Raw genomic sequence first — 18,740 nt, 5'->3', positions numbered from 1 at the left:
GCTGGTTTGATTCTGCCTAGCCATTCTGGGTTGCCCTTCCTGCTCTGAAGGAGTGCATTTTGTGGAAAGGGTGAGAGGGGGTGCAGTTCCCAGTGCATGTGCTCCTTACCATGCAATGCAGTCATGGGGAAGAGCACACATCTGCACACTTCCCTCTCAAGCGTGGCTTTATCTGCTTCCATTGGCAGGGGCTTTACATTGAAAAGCCAAAACAGAAAAGATGTGATTTTCAAGCAGTGAAATCGATTTGATGCTGAAGAAAGATGAATTAGACCTACTGCATTTATTGAAAAAACATGTTCTAAAAAAAATAATCTGTATTTGCGTTGCTGAACTTCTCAAGAATACAGTTCAAGCAAAGAACACAAAGCAGCAATTATTAGATGCCAATACTCCAGCTGCTAGGTGAGTGCATGTGTTTACATAGCATTGTGTCTGTCCTTGCTAAGCCAACACTATCAGACATTTCATGACAGTTTCAGTTGCTGGAGTAATTGAGGGGTTGCTATTTAGGATTCTGACAACTGGAACAAGCTCTTGTGCCTCCTATCAGACACCAATAAGCAACCATCACTTTTGTGCTCCATAGCAGAAGTCAAATGATGCCTGACCAAGTCTCCTCTTGACTGTGTACTATATAAACCAAATGTTTCAAAAGAACAGGTCTTTGCAAGACTTAAAAAAAGCTCTAAAAAAAGTATGGATCAAGGTATTGGTTCTAGCTTGTATATCCTTCTTTTAAACACTGCTATTATCTTTCAGAATTACACTGTTATTGCTCAGATAATGCTCTCCTTTTCCACTCTCCAGGCTGAGCTCAGAAGGTTTTAAGAGGCTTCTGTCCATCAGGACTCTCTTCTGTACAAGAAGAGGGTATTAACAGGGCTCCTGCTTCAGCATACAGGAAAGCAGGAATTCCTGCTGGATGTGCTTCAGGCAAAGTTTGAGTAATGGTCACTGAAGACAAAATAAGAAACTAACGATCAGATGAGAAAAATCAAATCCTCCTCTGTGCATGCGTGTGTCTGTGTGTTTTTCTCTCTCCATAGCACAGAATCTTGGATCCTAACTCAGGCAGCTCAGTAAGATGAGATGGACTGTAACTCAGTAAGATGAGATGGACTGTAACTGCTCTAGGGCAGGTCCTCTATCTTAGCATCTCCATGTCTTCAGCTTGTAATCCAGCCAGGTGACTCAAGCAGAGGCCTGAGGACAAAGGAAGGAACCTCCATGGCCTCATGAAACAGTTAGCTCTCGGAGAGGAACAAACAGATCTATCAGGATTCAAATCAGTTTTAGCCTTGGTGTGTGAACAGACAAGAGAGCATTCAGGGAAGGACAGCTTTTTACAAAAGCACAAAATCCTTCCAAGTCAAAGGCAAGGGATAGTTGTTTATGACAGTGGACTTCCCTCTGGAAGAGTCATTATGAACAGTGTTAAGGCAGCAAATCACAGCTTACAAATTCAAAAGCAAAAACTCATTCAAGGAAAAAAAACGCCTTTCCATACATGCTTGTGCATGTTATCAGCAAAAACAGAGAGGCTATGGGTCCAAACAGCTGTTGTTCCTCCTGCGGCTTCTTACTCTGGACACACATTCTGCAAGAGCACGGACATTCAGCAGGAAGCGAGGCCAGCTGGCCTCCCCTTCCCTACTGCTGCTGTTGCGTCACCATCCTGACCATTTTCAGCGCCATCTCTCCTTGATCAGATGGTACCTAGCACAGAGATAAGAGCACAAGGTAAGCAGCTGCCATAAGGAAGCAGAGAGCAAGCGTATATGCATCTTCAGTTTTCTTGCTGATAACGGTGCATCCCACTCCATTATTTACCATGTGCCCAGCCTTAAGAATCCAGAAGAAAGCGAAGTTCTCATAGGCCTTGTGGAAAGCAGCTGTCTCAGTGGATTCTGGAGACACATAGAGTGCCTTCCACCTCTGCTGGCTGAACTGGTTCAAATTCGGCCATTTCAGTTTCCGGATCCAAGCCTCCTGGCCTGTTAGAGAGAAGAGAGATGCTTGATTACACCAATACTGACATAGCAACTTGGGAGTCCCCGTTCAGCTGGATGCCCACTGTACTAGATACCAATACAGCAGAGTCAGTGGGAAGTCTCTGTATGCTCAGATTCTAAAAATAATTTTGCTATGTCTACAGAAACAACCAAGGCTATGTTCAGGACAAGCTGAAACAAACCAATGGAGGGAGAAGGGAAAAAGCAAACAGTGAAGATTTAAGTGAAATGCACTTATGATTGCACAAGTTGAACATGTGCCTCAGAGGTTCTACAGCTCCCACATTTCTGACATGTTTTGCTTTACTCCTTAATCACCTTGAACGTCCTGCTATGGAGAAGGATCGGCCACACCAAGTCCCCTTCTTAGAGATCTGAAGAGACACTGCTTCTCTGTTTATTAGTCAGTCATATGGAGAGACTAGAAATTTTTCTGTTTTCAGGTGCTGGCTAGAAAAGGTGGAGGTCAAGACAGGAAAAAGCCCCAATTCCAAGGACAATTCCAAGGGGGACAAAGCTTTAGCTTACCTCTGAACTACTGGAAGAATTTACATGTTAACTGCAACTCAATTTTAGCTCAGTCTGTGACTGCAGATTATTTAAATCAGTAAGAAAAGGTGAATGGAAGAGAGCGCGGCAGTCTTGCAACATAAGGCATTTCAGCAACCTTTGGCCTGGCTCCCAAACTGCCACTTGATCAAGCCTGTCCCTTGCTGCTTGCAAGATGCAAACAAAGTCCTTGAGTGGCCAAGTCGTGCAGGAGCCTACAGGTTACTGAGCAGCAGGTGTGACCGCTCTTCAGCTGCGCCCTCCCCGATTAACTACCAACACCCTCGTTCCACCTCAGCTGGCACCATGCTCTGCTGCAGGCCACTAGGTTGTGTTGTGCACAAATCTACAGCAAGACATGACCTCTGCCCCAGAGAACAGGATCTTCAAGGCACAGCAGGAGAGAGGATAATCGCCATGTATTTATTCATCTATCCTCGTTCTTCATTAATGAATGAGCATACATATATATGTGTCTAGCCAGAAGAACTACGTGAATTATTAGCTACCTACTTACTTACAGGCTTCGGTAAAACAAGCAATTAGTGATGGTGCAGATCTGTTTCCCAACAGTATAATGGAGGTAAAGGGATCACCTCTGAGAGAGATGTAAACAAAACATCCTAACAGCTGCTAATTTGTGACTACTACTTAAGTGTTGCCAGTAAGATAAGAGATTTCCACAGAAGACTGCAGAGATCCCGGTACCAATATTACCGGCAGCTTCACATTCTACTCGTCACCTGTTCCCAACCCCGGTCAAGAAGTCCCTTACCCATGGTGTCAACAATGAGATCCAGCTGCCCGTTATACACCGTAACATTGACATTGGCTGCCAAAAGCTGATCAACAATATCAATGACAGGTTTCATGAAGTCCTCAGCCATGTTCTGAAAGACTTCTATGGACTGACCTGGTTGGAACCAAAAAGATGACAAATTTTAACTGATGAAGAATGCCATCCCCAAGCTGGGACAGAAGCAGCTGGCTAAGGGTTCTAAAGTGCAGTTCACAGCTGCACAGAAACCAGTTGTAGCCCAAAGGGGCAGCCACTGGTTTATCCATCTGAGGAACTAAAGAGGACCAGAAGCAGCCACACTCCCGCTGGAGCTCACAGACAGCACTGCAGCTTCTGCCTCCTGTTACCACATACAGGGTGCTGGCAGCAGGCCTTTAAGCCTTCCTTCCTGTTTTACACCCTCCCCTCCCCACCATGCAGCATTACATGATACCAGATTTCTGGCAGAGAAACCAACAGGGATTTTAGAGTGCACGAAAGACCAACCAGCTGCTGAGATACAGAGGATCTTCTTCCTCCCCCTGTATTTTTAGCTGCTTCACTAAACATAGATACAGAATCAGAACCACATCTGCTGCCATGGGCCTGCCTCATTACGTGTTATTTCTGAGAATAAGGCCTCTTCTTAGGCCCAAGGATAATGACAATTGAATGTGATTGCTTACTACAGTAACGTATCTTCCTACAGACTGTGATATTGTGAACAGCAATAACAGACTCATTAGATGCACACTAGCAGGCAGGAAAGTACCTCCCCATTTCACACAGTCAGGAATAATTTTTAGCTTCTTTCTGATGGGTCCATTCATCAATTCATTTAGGCTGTCCTTATGCATATTTCTGACATGGCGTTGGTAAAGTCCTATTGAAAAAGAGAGAACACACTGATTATCAGCACATTTAAGACAGTCATCCTGCGTAGGTAACAATTTTCAGTGTTACAGTCACAGCCAACTCTTTTCTAATGAAAATACAACATCAGAGAGAGATTTGCTTACTTCTACTAGAAACCACTGAAGTCACCCCTTATGTAGGTCAGGGGATGATTTGCGAAAAACCCAACCACCCATTTCTGCTTTTGGCTAACACAGCACTTTTTCAGGGGATCAGCTTCTGCTTTAGACACGGTTTCTTCTCAACAGAGCAGTTATTTTTGAGCTGCAGTGCTTTAGTTTTGGGAGGTAACTGTGCCACTCACCTTCCCTGCTGAAGCCAACAAAAAGAGATAAAGAGTTTGGAAGAAATTCTATACATGTGTTTTTCACATTGATGCATAAATGTCATGGAACAAAAGAGTCAATCAGACTATCTATATTGATGAGATGTTTTTGTGTCCTAGCTTGAAGACAGAAATGAGAGACATTAAGAGGAAGTAACTTAAAGGTCATAAAACTATGCTGCAATTATACTGACTGCTTCCTTTGCATAATTTGTGCAGGATGAATAGGTGGAGGTGTAATCTATAGAAAGGTTGTTCCACATTCCTATTTAACCCTATTTATGCAAGAGCAAACAAGTTCTGCTCAGGAGAGTATCAGTCTTGTTCGGATCTGAAGGCCCCATTTTAAGGATGTGCTAAATTGAGGCTGTTCCCACTGTCAGGGTTGGAGGTATATAAATGCAAACATAGGGCCTCAGAAGCTCAAGTACTTAAGTACAACTTACTGAGATGGAGATTTCCTTGTTCATTTGATTTCACTTCTGGAACCTCCTTAGTCATGATGTTATAAAAGTTCACATTGTCTGTGTTCTGAAAACACAAGATAATTTCAGTAACACTGTAAAAAAACATTTCTCAGATATGAGGAACAGACTATTCTGAAAAAAAGAGGGGTAAGTAAAAACTAAATAAAGGACCCTGTGACGTGGCATTTCACCTACATGTCAGGAAGATACTTATGGAAAAAACTTTGGTTCTATGTTTGCTTTGAGAAGTAGGGAAGAGGTTTCTCAAGTTTTTATTGTTCGCACATGGGTTGTGCCAGAGATGCTGTTTACTTCTCTGAAGTGGATGTGAAGCTACAGGAAGCTTGACACCCTGCAGATGACTGCAGATTCTCATTACTCATGGAGGGAGCTGCAATGCCAGATGATGCTTTGACATGGTCTCTTCTGCCAGATCTAGTCTCACCTGATGCTGCCTGTTGCTCAACATCCTCCCAACCTACAACCCTTCAAAACCCGAATTGCTTCCTCAAGAACATTGTGACAGGCATCAGCCACCCCTCTTTGGAAATGCTGACATCTGGATGCAACCAAGAATTGAAGAATAGCAGCTCTGACGCACATACCAGGCTGCCTGCATAAAAAGGACAAGTATGATCAGTGCTGCCATAAGAGTAAGTTACTCAAGATCCCTGAAGCCGGGCTTTATTCAATTTTTGAATTTTTAAAAGTTCTGATGCACAGAAATCAGCTCACAACAGCAACCCTAAAAGAAATGAAGTGCTTGTACCCTGACAGCAATACCACAACTGGGAAGATAAACAGACTTAAGAAAGGCAAAATAGGAACCACAAGCTCCTTCCAAACAGTAAGTGAAACCAACTATTTGCAAGGCATCGTTTAAAAGAAAAAAAAAAAAAAGAAAAAAAAAGCAACAAAAGGAAGCAGATCCAGATTCATCTTTCTGAGGAAGCCAGAGCTTTACTTGTACTAAAACAACAGAAGAATGAGATTTTTGAGCAACACTTCAACGGGAAAAATGAGTAAAACTTTACCTATCTTTTAAGCTGGAACTTGCTAAGTAACAAGATGCAGTAACCCACAGTAACAGAATGTAACTTGAGGTTCCTTTCCATCCTGTGCACCTACTATGGTTCTTTAAACAGAGATCTATGCTTAACCTGAAATGTGTGTCTTGCTTCATAGTTTTCAATATCCAAAACAAAGCTTTCAAGGAGACACAGCTCATTTAAGTTGAGACTGAGTTCTACAGAAATCAATGGGACTAACTGCACGCTAAAAAATAAGGATCTACTTAAGTGATGTGCCAGGTTGAAGCCTTGATGCAATACTGCAAGCCCGTATGGGTTGCCCTACCCACTTCCTCTTAAAATCGCACAGCGGTGCGCAGCAAACAAACAGCCCTTTTACATCAGCACTGTGATAAAACAAACACTGCCAAAAATTACTAGATGGGATGCTGGAGAATTCATGTCAGCCCAGTGCTCACAGAAAGGATAACCTGAAGTTCTGTGCCTCCCCAGGCACCAGTTAGATACTAATGCTGGTCAAAGATCTCACCTCTTCAATGATATCTTCAGCCTTGCCCCAGAGCTCAGTGGCCAGCCCATACTGATTTTTATTTATTGCATCCATTATTTCTTTGGCAACACCAGTCACTTCTGCTAGACCTTTATCATCAAGGAGAGACTTAAAGACAAACACAAAGGAAGACAGCTTTAATTGTAATTTCACATTCATTCCTCACTAACAGTTTCCATGCTTTCAAGGTGTTATTCCAGGTAAGAGCTAACCTTAAAAATCACTATACTATCCATTTATACTGCATGGCAGTACAAGTAATCAGGTGAGGACTGAGGTTAAGAAGGTACTTACAGTGCTGTAAAGGTAGGGCCCCCAAGACAGCACAGAGTCTAAAGAAACAGAACAGATTTCAAACATTGCTTTTGGTTTTGACATATGTTTTCCTTTACTGTAGCAAGAATGATTGTAACCATATATGGAGACGAACTAATCAGTAAAGAGGTACTGTCAGCTCAGTTTAGCCCAAAGGTTATGTACCACAGAGCAAGTTCTTTACAAGTCCTGAGAACAAATAAAAGCATTGCAATGTCATTCAGCCCCTAAACATTAATCAGTGAAATTTATTTAAAGCAACAGACATGTTCTTACCAAAATGTTCTCAACCCAACACTGCAGCACATTGCCAGAACACGAGGAGAGATCTGACAAGTGAACGGGCTTTGTCTAAACTGATCTGTTTGCAAAAGTTATAGTGGAAATAAACTTAGATATAAAACAGATTTGTTTTATAACAAGTTTGTTTACAAGGTCTCAGGGATCAGCTGATAGGAGACAGACAGGTGTTTGCTTGATACTGTCCCATGCTGCAAAGAATTGTGAAGCCTGCCCTGGCCAATCTCGTTGAAGGATCAAGAGTCCTTTAATTTGTTTCTTGTCCTCCACCAGACACACACTGTCTCTCTTCCAAGTCTGAGAGCACATCAGTTCCTCAGCACAAGGTCTTCTTGTGAAAAGAAAGAGAAAACCTCAGTTGAGGTTTTGTCAATCATTTGGGGGCCACATTTTAAGTGCAGTACTTGTACCAAAACACCTCAGATGCTGTAGAGATGTGCAGGGACATTTCACCACCACCCCTCTTCAAATGCAAGTATACTCCTCGCTGACTTTATTTTTTACTCTCTGACTTTTCATAGTACATTCTAAAGGCAGATTCTTCAATCACAGCTTGCAGTGTTGAAGTATTTCTTTTTGATTTTCCAGACTCACTAGAGATTTAATTCAGTTAAGGCAGTACTGGCATTTTTGACTCTAGGTATCCATGGAATTATTAAAAAACAACACAACAACAACCACCCACCCACGGTATCCATGGAACGATTTAAAAACAACACAACAACAAATACCCACCCACAGTCTGAGGATTTTAAACGTACCCAAGGGAGAAATCCACGAGTCTCCAAGAGCAGCCCCCATAAAATTGCACTTTATGGTCCCTTTTTGAACAGCCTTGGTGAGTAAGAAGGAAAACAAAACCAAACAAAAATAATCAACTTTTAGTTAAATATTCGTGACTCTAGAACCAGTTTTCTTTAAGTGAAAAAAACAAGTAGCAGGCTGAATTAGGCAACGGGGACAGTGTATTTCAGGAAATATAAGTACTTGCAGACCACCACACTTTAAAGTAAAAAGTGAACTACATCTTCCAACTGCTCACCTCATGCAGCTCTAAAGCGATGCCAGCAGCCATTTTACCTCCATAAGACTCGGAAAATATGTAGAATGGGATGGTCTGGAGAGAGAGAAACCACACAATGAACCTGTTGGGCAGAGGACAGAAGATACCTCCAACCATCTCCTACATCCCACAGAACCCAGGCACTGGCTGCTCACCTCTCACTAACAAATACTGGGTATTTTTCTGATTCTAAGCTGCAGATAAGATTTCTGTAACGTCCTGGTGTAATTACCAGGGTAAATTTTGAAGCAGGCACTTCAGTATTTGGAAGTAGAAACAGCAGTGATTTTTTATGCTTCTCTGATCACACGACAGGCAATAATCCATGCCATTGCTTATCTAGCATCAGATTCAAGATACAACTTCTGAACTGTGAGAAGTAAGAGGCAGTGGTTGTACCTGCACTCCCACCAACTGCATGCTACCTAGTAGCAAAACCTGCCCATCTGGAAGCCTGTTCACCAATTGTTTTTGAGACCTGTTTAAAAGCAAAGAAAAGATATGATTCTAACCAAGAATTCAATTCACTTACCTGGAATTCTGTTCTACGTGTGAAGAATTCTCCAAGAAAAACCATCATATCAGAAACTACCGTGGTAAGGTTTTTGGCAAACAAGCTGCAATCATCCACATAACTGAATCCAGTTCCCACAGGATTATCCACAAACAAGATACTGGCTGCCTGCAACTGTACAAGCAGAAAGAAGGTTTGTATGAAAACTCAGTTCAGCACCAGCAAAAACACTTAGTTTTGATGGTACAAATAATTCACTGAGCCACCAAATCTCTGCCCCAGAAAGAACTTGCCAAAAAATTAGGTGCAAGTCCAAAGAGAGAATGGTAAAGGTGAGACTTGTCGTCAGAATGTAAAATAAGAGGGTTTTCTTTTTGGGGGTTTTGTGAAACCACTACAGTAAATGCTATAGTTGTACAGTTGCAAGTGTACAAATAAGATCAGCAGATCAGCACACAGACAGCTAGCATGGCTCAAAGCAGTAAGGCTCACAAATAAAGAGGTACAACATAAGGTCTTTCACTTTGCTCAGTCTGCAACAAGAAAGGCACCCAAAAAATCCCAGTGATCCAAAGGCAGATCACCCATACGATCTAGGGAACTCCAAAGGAGTTAGACCACCGGTAGCTCAGAGGACAAATAGATTTCATTAAATAAACTTCCACCCTCGTAGGCAGCTGCAATTTGTTTTCCCTTGAAGGCCATACTGGAAATGTAATTATGAGCCATTGGTTATATGTTGCCAGCCATCCAGAAAAAACGCTATGACTGTAGGCAATGAAGCTATGACCTGAAATAACATCTTTCTAGAATTTCCTTGCTCTCAGTTTCCCAGACATCTGCAATTCACAGATCCATGGAACCCCAGAGATACTCCATCAAATCAAAATAATAGGTCTGTTCTTCATTTCTTAACAATGCTATTCCTCTAAGCCAATTTATTAGCCATGCTATTTTAAGATGAAATCTTATAGTTCTGTTGAACTTTAAATGAAAACTGTTCTTTGCATTTTTGCATAGCAATCATGTGCTTGCACAAGCAACAAACATCTGCAATCAGTAATTATACTATACCCAGGTTGTATTTCTTCGTTTCATTTCTTTGTCTAACGGACCAATTTCTTCAAAGTTCCCAAACCCACAGCCTGAAGCTCCTGGACCTCCCTGTGGGGAAATACCAAGTGACAAATAAGTTAAAAGGCAGCATGGTATAGATATGACAGACAGGACAAAAATATAAGCAAACCAGTTAAGTAGAATGACAAGATTATAAATTTTAAAAAATGGCTTTTGCACTACATTTTAATTTGCAAAGCAGGCTTTGTTTCTCATCATCTTTCATTTATGTGTACACATGCCATTTCTAAAAGCAAGAATTAACAGAGAAGTAATTGCCCACTTGTGAAAGCATCTAATGAGTTGCATGCTGTATGAGTGCAGTTTGAAAACCCTTCCCCTTATTCCCTTAATACCAAATTTAGAAGTCAGCTACCTACAGAGGTTTGCAAGTCATTAGTTTTATCAGCACGTACAGAGCGCATGCATTTCGCTTTGAAGAAATAACCAAGAAAGAAAAAGACCAAGTCATCAAGTGATTATATTCAACATTATCTTGTGGAATGTCACGCTGGAGGTGAACATGGAGCACACGCCACTGCCTTTTAATCAAGCTGTGACTGAATGCGACCAGTCTCTAAACAATCAGAGTCTCTCTTGTTTCCACATAGAAATCTTTCTAAATCTCTGATTATTGTATCGATTCTCTCTCTCTAAACCTTGTCTAGACTGTAAGCTCTTCAGGAAAGGAGCTGTGATGCTACAACGTACTTGTAGTGTCTGGCACAGAAAGCACTACTGTAAAGATAAGAACAACTTCTATTTCTGCAATTTAGCTTGGTGGAAGGGGAGCAGTTGAGGACACCCTGCAACTGCAGAATGATATTTTCATTATTTCTTCCTAACCTGAATACCTCACTCACAAGGTGAATCATTTAGAATCAGACGATTTTGAGTCCTGTTTCTGTAGAGAAGCAAGGTATCTACCAGACTGAACTGGAAAGAATTACCGGTTTTAAGCATCTTTCACCAAACCTTACCTGAAGCCACAAGATGAGAGGTAGTTCTGTGAAGTCTTTGGTTGGGTTATCTGCATAGTAGAGCCACCAGAACATGTGGGCCTTACTTCGCACTTGCACGTATCCCCATAGCTCTTTGGGTTCTTGGGATTGCCTCAAAACTACACCTTGTGGGGGAAATAAAAATCAGAATCAGCTGGTTAAAAAGGCTCTGCTTTGGACTGCCCACCAGATTTGTTCTAAAATGTTACATTTCCGTCTTGGGTGTGATAATTAGAACTACTTCCATTACAAAAAATTACTGTAAGAAACCTGCCTATACTTACACCCACACACAGAGCTGAGTTATCATCAATGAATGAAGTTAAGCCTGTAATTAAGTGCTTACTTATCAGCGCCTGACCTTACAGCTGCTGCCGAAATGGCAGCCTGACAGCTCGGATAGTTGGTGGTTTTTTCTATCGGGGAAACATCTGAAGTTTTTTTTCAAGGCCTGGGCTGAAAGCACAGCCCCACCAGGCACGATGGGGTAACTCACACCAGTTTCAGGATCACCAGCGGTGCTTCTTTAGGGGTCCGACACTCTGATCTTAGTCCCTGGGAGGATCAAATCATTTCCCAGCCCCCAGGGGAGCGCTGGGCACACAGCGAGGCCGCTGCTAAACGAACCCAGGAGCCAGCACCAAACTCAGGTCGGTAGAGTCTCGTCGACTTGAGCAGCCAGCCTCCTCCGTCCGGGCCACGGCCGCTTCCCCGGAGCAGATCCCTGACCTCCCGGACCGTGCCCGCAGGGAGCAGCCCCCGGGGAAGCAGCAGAAGTTGCCCCCGTCCGACCCCCGGGGCGCGGGCACGGCCACGCTGGCTGCCCAGCGGGGACCCCCGGCGGGGGGGGCTGCCCCGCTGGAACCCGAGCTCCCACGTTCCTGCTCCAACAGGGCTCGCTGGGGCTGCGGGGAGCGCGGACCCCGGCCAGCCGGGGCGGGAGGGGGCGGCTGCCCAGGCCGCGGAACCCCCGGCACAGCACGGGCCCGCCCCGAGCCCGCCCTGCCGCCGCCGGGCCCGCACCCCCTTCGCCGCTCCCGCCCGGCAGCACCCCCGGCGCGGCTGGGGACCCCCGGCGGCTCAGCCCGGGCCCGAGGCCGCCGCTCCGGCACCGCCCGAGGCACGGCCGCGGGGCAGAGCCCCCCGCCCCCCAGCCCCGTACCTGCGGCCAGCAGCGGCAGCACCAGCGGCAGCACCAGCAGCAGCACCGGCGGCGGCGGCCCCATCCCGCCAACAGCTCGCGGCGCCCGCGGCGTCACGTGCGCGGGGCCCGGCCCGGCCCGGCCTCGCCCCGCCCCTCGGGGGCGCGGCCACAGCTCGCGCGCCTCCCGCCCTTTTTGTCCCGCGCGCGGCGCCGTCGCCCGCAGGTGCCACCGCGCTCCCCCCCCCCAAGATGGCGGCGGCCGGCGGCGGCCCGTTACGGCTGCGGCTGCTCTTCGACTACCCGCCGCCGGGCAGCCCGGGCTGCGCGCTGTGCTGGCTGCTGCTGGAGCCCGGCCAGGTGCGCCTCGTCACCGACCTCGTCAGCCTCATCCGCCACCGCTTCGGCTTCAGCCGGCGGGCCCGCCTCAGCCTCTTCCTGGAGGGCGCGCTGCTGCCCCCGACCGAGAGCGCCCGCCTCGTGCGGGACAACGACTCGCTCCGGTACGGCGCGTGGGGGGGGGGGGCTGCCGGGGCGGGGGGTGTCCCCTCGGCGGCTTGAACCGCGGGGAGCGGGGCGTGCGGGCCCCGGCGCTCCCCATCGCCTCAGGGGCGGCAGGAGCGCGCTGCCGCCGGCCCGCGCGGGCCTCGGGGGGATCCCCGCGCCGTCCTCTGGCGGGTGGCGCATCCCCAGTATCCCGCGTCCCTGAGTGTGCTGACGTGTAGGAAAATGGTGTTAATTACCCTTAATAGCGGCTTTGGCTTCTTGGTGTTTTTTCTTTGACAGAGTCAAACTGGAAGAGATAGTCGCAGAGGATTACAAAGAGACAGATGATGGCTTCTCTTACCTGCCAAAAGACAAAAAAAGGCGAAGGCAAAAGGAGGAGGAGGAAGAAGAATTACCTATAAATGAAGATGATGGGCATAAAAGGGAAAAGAAAAAGAATAAACATAATCCTGAGTATTCCTCTTGTAGGGAAGAGGCCTCTGTAGATATTTGGGAGTCTCAAAAAAGGTACAAGAAAAGAAAAAAAAAGGAAGAAGTTAGTGGAAGAAATAAACTCACAGGAGGTAAGGAAGAGAGCTCTACTGACCAATCTAAAAAGCTTAACAAAAGGGAGAGGGAGAAACAGTTGCCAACAAAAAAGAAGGATGAAAAGCAGACACAGGCTGCTGCAGCAAAGATGGCTTTAGAACAGGCAAATAAGAGCTTGTCTCTAAATTCTAGTGACAGTAACACAAAAAAAACCACAACACAGTGCAGAAAAAAGAGGGTGGGAACTTCAGATTCCTCCAGCACGTCAACTGACAGTGACAACAGTGAATTAAACGTAAAGCAAAATAAATTTTCTCATAAACCTGTAGTGGCAACGCTTCCCAAAGACAAATTCCAAGCTGCTGCAAATTCTAATGTGAAAACTGTTGCTTCTAATAAAGTGACTGTAAAGTCTAACGCTGGAAACTCCACTAAGACTGCACTTAGTAAAAATGCTCAAAAATCCCAGTCCTCGAGTTCAGATTCTGACTCGAGTACAGAAGATGAGAAAGTGGCAACAGCACAAGACAGTACTGCGAAGAAGTCACCGCCTAACAACGTGGCAGCTGTAAAAACCAGTACCACCAAGGCTCCCAAAGCAAAGACCTCCTCTTCAGAGTCTGATAGTTCAGATTCAGAAACACTTGTTATTAAAAAATCCACAGCAAATGCTGGACTGAGTAATTCCATAGTAAGAAACTCTATTAAGCAGTCCCCAACCAGTCAAGGACCACTTGCCAGCCCAGGCCGTGGAAAGGGGCGTGGAACAGGAGAGGATAACTTCTGGAGAGGACCTAGGGGCCGTGGGTTTCGTGGGATGATGAGGGGCCAAGGCCATGGGAGAGGAGCAAACCCCAACTTCTTCTATAACTACAGCAGTGAAGGCCAGAAACAGAGGCAGTTAAATGAAACTGCGACAAACACTTCTGTTCTTGTCCAGGTGAGTGACTTGGGTAGTCATAGGTCACCTTTCTCTTGCAGCTGTAACTACGAAAAATGTATAGGATGAGAGTAATTCCTAAAACCAGAAATAGATTAGTAGGATAAAGGTTGATCTTAACTTAGTAAATCTGATACTGTATCTCCATTTAGCAGTGTGAGGAAGTGATTGTATTACATATCTCATAACAAAGCACTCTTAATATGTACCTTACTTGGTCCAAGTCCAAGACTCAGAACTGCTTACAGTCTATACAGCATAAACATTGCCCCTTGTTTTTATTAATACCGTAATTAAAAATCAACGGCTTTACTGTTTCTTTCACAGAATCCTGTGGAGGTCCCCAAGAGAAACTATAGTGTGTTGCCTCTTCTAGCTGCTCCACCACAAGTGGGAGAAAGAATTGCCTTTAAGGTAAAGAACTTGTGGAATAGTGAATGTTGGTGGGCTAAAGTTGTTTCATTTGGGCCACTGCAAGTTTTGCAGGACACGCTACTAATAGCATAGTCCTTACAGCTAAAAGCTTACACTGAAGAACTTAATCTTACATTGTTCTGGGACCGTTATCCTAGAAGCATAAGAGTTAGGAAGTGGTCTTCATCCCACTTAATTGTTCTTTTAAAATTGTTCTTTTAAAAAAAATTTGTCTTAAGCAGTTGAGCACATGCCTTGTGTCAGATGTTTGTAGGCATCTCTGAAAGCATTCACAGCTCTTTTGCTGTCTGTCTAACCTAATAGTTGCCCATACAACAGAAACTGTTAACAGTTTTTGTTGTTGGCTTTAAAAAATTCTCCTGTTGTAAAGCCTGACTTTGATTTTTAGGAAGGTTTGGAGGAGGTGCGTAAGCTCAGTGCATTTCTTTAGACTTCTTGTATTTGTACAACAGAAAGAAATGTTTTCTCCAGTTATTTCAGTGTGCGTTTCCACGTACATTTGTACAGTGACTCTTTTAGCTAGCACACAGGTCAGTTCACAAATAACAGAATTTTTTGGTTCACCTTCAGAAAGTCTCTCTCTACTGTGGGCATATTTTCAAGGTTTACATTTAAACAGGAATGTCAGAAAGAAGCATCTTGCCCCTCTCTTCCCAACATGCAAGGAAGGTCAGCATTAAAATGAGATGCTATAAAAAGGAAAAACCAAAAAATCTCGATGTTGTTTTTTCTCTCTGTAGCATTTCTGCAATGCTATTGCAAATCGTACTGTACAAATAATTACATTTCACTGTCAAATAAAAGATAACTGCAGTTGAGGAGACTGGGATCCATCTCCTTCATCTCCTCTCGCAGGCTGACCTGAATGTAGGTCAGTGGAGCAGTGAGTCCTGGAAGACAACCTGGGACTGTGACCGGCATTGGGATCCAGGAGCGGGAGACTTTGTTCTTGCACTTTCCCCTTGCTGAGGAAATCATGTCTGGGTATAGGTGGCATCATCGAGGGTCAGGAGAAGCTGTAATTTATTTGCATTTCTTTTGACAGCGCTTGGAACTAACGGCAAATTACAGTCCTGAAGTTTCAGACTATAAGGTACTGTTGTTCTTTCCTCCCTTAATTCACTTACAAAACTATTATAGGTCAGGTAAGGCTTAAAACACTGCATAACCTCAAAATATTTTCTTCTCACCCAGTTGACTCCACCGGCTATTCCTGGTACAGGAGTAAAAATGAAAACTCTAGAACCCAAAACTAACTGAAGATTTGAAAGGTGTAGCAGTTGATTTAAAAAAACAACACAGGCATCCTTAATGATCATTAATATTTTAGAGATGACAAACAAATGCAGGCCTTCAACCAGAAAAACGCAGCTGTGTTCAAGTCTGCTGCTGTTTGAAGTCAAGGCAAATTCTTGAAACTGGTACAAGTAAAATTTTCTATTTCAGATAACTTAGTTTCTGGATAAATACTGACTTAAACTACCAAGACAGTGACAATGAATAACTTCGGTTTATTGATGCCAGTAACTGCAGATTGCTGAGCATTAATACTCTGTCAGATTTTCCTATCTCTGTGTATAAACTCTGCAGACGGTTGTGCTTCCTCTAACTGTGATCAAGTACCGCAGCGGTTGTAAATACAGGATAGTTACCCAGTACTGAAGTGTATCTTACCTGATTCTTTTCTTGTTGTTTTATGAAGGAGGGAAAAATAATCAGTTGGAATGCTGATAAAAAACAGATTGAGCTTGAGATCCTTTCGTCATCACCAGCACAATGTATGTACCCTGGGACACGAAATGCTTGTGGGCACGTACATCACTTGGAAAACAGCTAGTCCAAGGCACGCTTATGTTTCAGGAGTATTTCAAATTTCCTCCAGTTCGTTCTCAAAACATCCTTCCCAAGAAAGTATTTAAATGGAGATGTTCTAACACTTGCTAGTTATTTTAAAGATGCTCGTAGGTATTTACAAAATGAAATTTGTCCAGCCAATATGAAAACGTTAAAATCTTCATATGGAATTACACAGAGAAATTTTGATCATAATGCCATTCCTTGCAGTGTCAGGGAAGCCACTGTCTTCAGTGGATGTGAAACTGGGTCCCTGCGATGAGACAGTGCACTTCAGAGACCTGAAACTATCAATGTTTCTGAAATTGTGTGTGTGTGTATATATATATATATATACACACACTCCTGTTGCCATTTAAGCCAGAATTCATGAATCATCACCATATGAGTATTTTTCTCAAATGTCGGCAGCATATTGTTGTTTAACTTTTTCATGCATATAGTCAGATAATGACCTGAATGTTGGTGTGTAGTAGTCAGTTCTGCCTCAGAATTTTTTGTTACAATTATGAATGCAAACACTTGGCTAAGAAAACCAGCTGGTTTTCATTAGCTTTCTAAAGATGGTAAACATTTAAACTCTTTTTTTTTCTTTATAGTCAATGGGGTCTGTTTGTTTGTTTTTTAAGTTGCTAAAGAGCCAGGGAAATTTGATCTGGTTTACCAGTCTGCGGATGGAGCGGAACTGATAGAGTATGCTGTTCCTCAGGATACAAAGGTACGTGCTTGTCCTGCTTTGAGCCTGTTACGAGGTTTTCGGTAGCTGACACATGCCTGCTTTATGACTCCATTCATCTCAGTGAGATTCTCTTAATAATAATGCATCTGATTAAAATAAATGGAAGCAAAACCAACTCTTCCTTCTAGCAAGAATGTTAACTGTTACAAAAGAATCACTTTCTTGCATGTTCAAAGTTATCAAACTGTGTAACGCTTTGTTTTGGCTAATAAAATAGACAGTATCATGTGTAGATAGAGTATTGCTTCATATCAGGTTATTAATTTCACACACTGTTGGTTTTTTTAAACCTGCATTTTTCCTTACCCAGGAAGGATATCAGGCAGGTTGAGGTTCATCAAGACCGATGCATCACAGGAAGGATCTGTGATCTTTGTTCACTGGTGCTGTTCTGAGTCTAGACAAAGCGTAATGTAGGAGAAATTGCATCTGCCGTTACAGCCAGTGCATGCTAAGTCTTGCCTGTGTTTTGTTTTCAGATAACTGAAAGTTGGGATGCACTGATAGAGCCAAGGCTGATTGTTGAGCCCCCAGTGAATGGATCCAGCATTGAAAATGAACACTGAACAATTACAATGTGAAAAAATGTAAATAGTTGTATGGACTTGTTTTGTGAAATGCTGCCTTCTAGTTCTGAGGGCAGCAGATGCACTGGTGGATATTTTTAATAAATGGTTTAAAAAAGAAACTATGCCAAAAGAAAAAGAAACATTTTTTTTCTAGGATATGTTTTTATGTAATACAGGAATACTGTTTATTATGAGAACTCTTTAATATAGATCTGCTGAGGTTTTTTCCTTAATAGAAGCTTAATAACAATTTTTATATGCTACTGCTGCAAGCTGTAAAACTGGAACGGTGTGATCAAAAAGATAAAAATACGACCTTGTATGGGCAGTAATGCCATTTAAATGCCTGGGTTTGGCTAGAGCCATGCAACTGCCATAGGTAGTTTGTTGTAAGGGTAATTAAACCCAGCATTTAAAAATTAAATATAAATATTGTTGATGTGCATATCTCTTGTATCATGCTCTGCAGCTGCAGAGGAAATGTCATGACCTTGTGGTTATTTACAGGGTTTACCTGAAGATGTCAAGAAAAGCCTGTGGATTTCAAGCTTCTGTAATTTTGGGAGGCAGAGAAATAGTACTAGGAACTGTCAACTTCACCTAGAGCCCGTGGAATATAACATGAATTCCTGGCAAAAGTGTGTCCCAGTGTGTTAATCTGTGTAGGCTCTAAAAACCTGTTTGTTGGTTTGTTTTAAAGCAAACCTTTTTGCCCTTTTAAGTGCTGAAAGTTTCTTCTTTCTTTCTCAATAGCAGAATGGCTCACCAGGTTCTGCGCTTCACCAGAGCACTGCGCTTCAGTGACATCTCTGCTAGTTACCAGCATTGAGGCAGCACCTCGTACCCATGAAGTACTTTCACCTTGGCAAGTCTTAAAATTTTAGATACTCCCTGTCCTGGGTAGTTGACTCTTAAACAGGAGACATGGAAAAAAGCCCCTAGATACAAACACACACCTGACAAACTGTATGTCATGGTTTAGCTAACATGTAGTCGTGACAAGGGCGTGACTACATTAAAATGCTGCACACCTTTGCATTACCTCTATTAAAACGTCTTGTTTGCGAAGGAATCATTTTTATATGAGT

The 18,740-nt window shown here is 43.6% G+C and overlaps 2 protein-coding genes across 6 annotated transcripts; one reads left to right on the top strand and one right to left on the bottom strand.

The window, feature by feature from the left end:
• Window positions 1–264: 264 nt before the first annotated feature.
• SCPEP1 (serine carboxypeptidase 1) lies at window positions 265–12,845 on the bottom strand. Of its 3 annotated transcripts, none has more exons than XM_040581897.1 (13): window positions 12,824–12,845; window positions 10,919–11,064; window positions 9,897–9,986; window positions 8,841–8,996; window positions 8,288–8,362; window positions 8,007–8,079; window positions 6,925–6,962; window positions 6,610–6,738; window positions 5,029–5,113; window positions 4,115–4,225; window positions 3,340–3,477; window positions 1,834–1,997; window positions 265–1,719 (listed from the first exon to the last, which is right to left on the bottom strand). In XM_040581897.1, exons 2-13 carry the CDS (start codon window positions 10,991–10,993, stop codon window positions 1,654–1,656), a joined length of 1,200 nt encoding a protein of 399 aa, XP_040437831.1. In that variant the 5' UTR covers window positions 10,994–11,064; window positions 12,824–12,845; the 3' UTR covers window positions 265–1,653. The 3 variants fall into 3 exon arrangements, with proteins under 3 accessions (XP_040437831.1, XP_040437832.1, XP_040437830.1); XM_040581898.1 differs by lacking the exon at window positions 12,824–12,845 and adding an exon at window positions 12,459–12,480; XM_040581896.1 differs by lacking the exon at window positions 12,824–12,845 and adding an exon at window positions 12,102–12,207.
• COIL (coilin) lies at window positions 12,306–18,595 on the top strand. 3 transcript variants are annotated; one of them, XM_040581894.1, is made up of 8 exons: window positions 12,306–12,583; window positions 12,867–14,055; window positions 14,383–14,469; window positions 15,536–15,583; window positions 16,193–16,268; window positions 16,974–17,062; window positions 17,563–17,670; window positions 18,406–18,595. In XM_040581894.1, the coding sequence occupies exons 1-7, from the start codon at window positions 12,333–12,335 to the stop codon at window positions 17,647–17,649; spliced, it is 1,827 nt and encodes a 608-aa protein (XP_040437828.1). In that variant the 5' UTR covers window positions 12,306–12,332; the 3' UTR covers window positions 17,650–17,670; window positions 18,406–18,595. The 3 variants fall into 3 exon arrangements, with proteins under 3 accessions (XP_040437828.1, XP_040437829.1, XP_040437827.1); XM_040581895.1 differs by lacking the exon at window positions 18,406–18,595 and adding an exon at window positions 18,160–18,389; XM_040581893.1 differs by lacking the exon at window positions 18,406–18,595 and having other exon boundaries at window positions 17,563–17,774.
• The last annotated feature ends 145 nt before the right edge of the window (window positions 18,596–18,740 follow it).

This window comes from Falco naumanni, chromosome 1 (genome assembly GCF_017639655.2).
Source record: "Falco naumanni isolate bFalNau1 chromosome 1, bFalNau1.pat, whole genome shotgun sequence".
NCBI lineage: Eukaryota > Metazoa > Chordata > Aves > Falconiformes > Falconidae > Falco > Falco naumanni.
The sequence above is the reverse complement of the archived record's forward strand: the minus strand, read 5'-3'. Positions and strand labels throughout refer to the sequence as shown.

Coding starts and splice junctions, on each gene's coding strand:
- SCPEP1 (XM_040581896.1), bottom strand. CDS start 12,165: ATGGGGCCGCCGCCGCCGGTGCTGCTGCTGGTGCTGCCGCTGGTGCTG. Junction 9,987..10,918: donor CTCTCATCTTGTGGCTTCAG/GTAAGGTTTGGT, acceptor ATTTCCCCACAG/GGAGGTCCAGGAGCTTCAGG. Junction 8,997..9,896: donor AACGAAGAAATACAACCTGG/GTATAGTATAAT, acceptor CTGCTTGTACAG/TTGCAGGCAGCCAGTATCTT.
- COIL (XM_040581894.1), top strand. CDS start 12,333: ATGGCGGCGGCCGGCGGCGGCCCGTTACGGCTGCGGCTGCTCTTCGAC. Junction 12,584..12,866: donor CGGGACAACGACTCGCTCCG/GTACGGCGCGTG, acceptor TTTCTTTGACAG/AGTCAAACTGGAAGAGATAG. Junction 16,269..16,973: donor TTCGTCATCACCAGCACAAT/GTATGTACCCTG, acceptor TTGTTTTTTAAG/TTGCTAAAGAGCCAGGGAAA.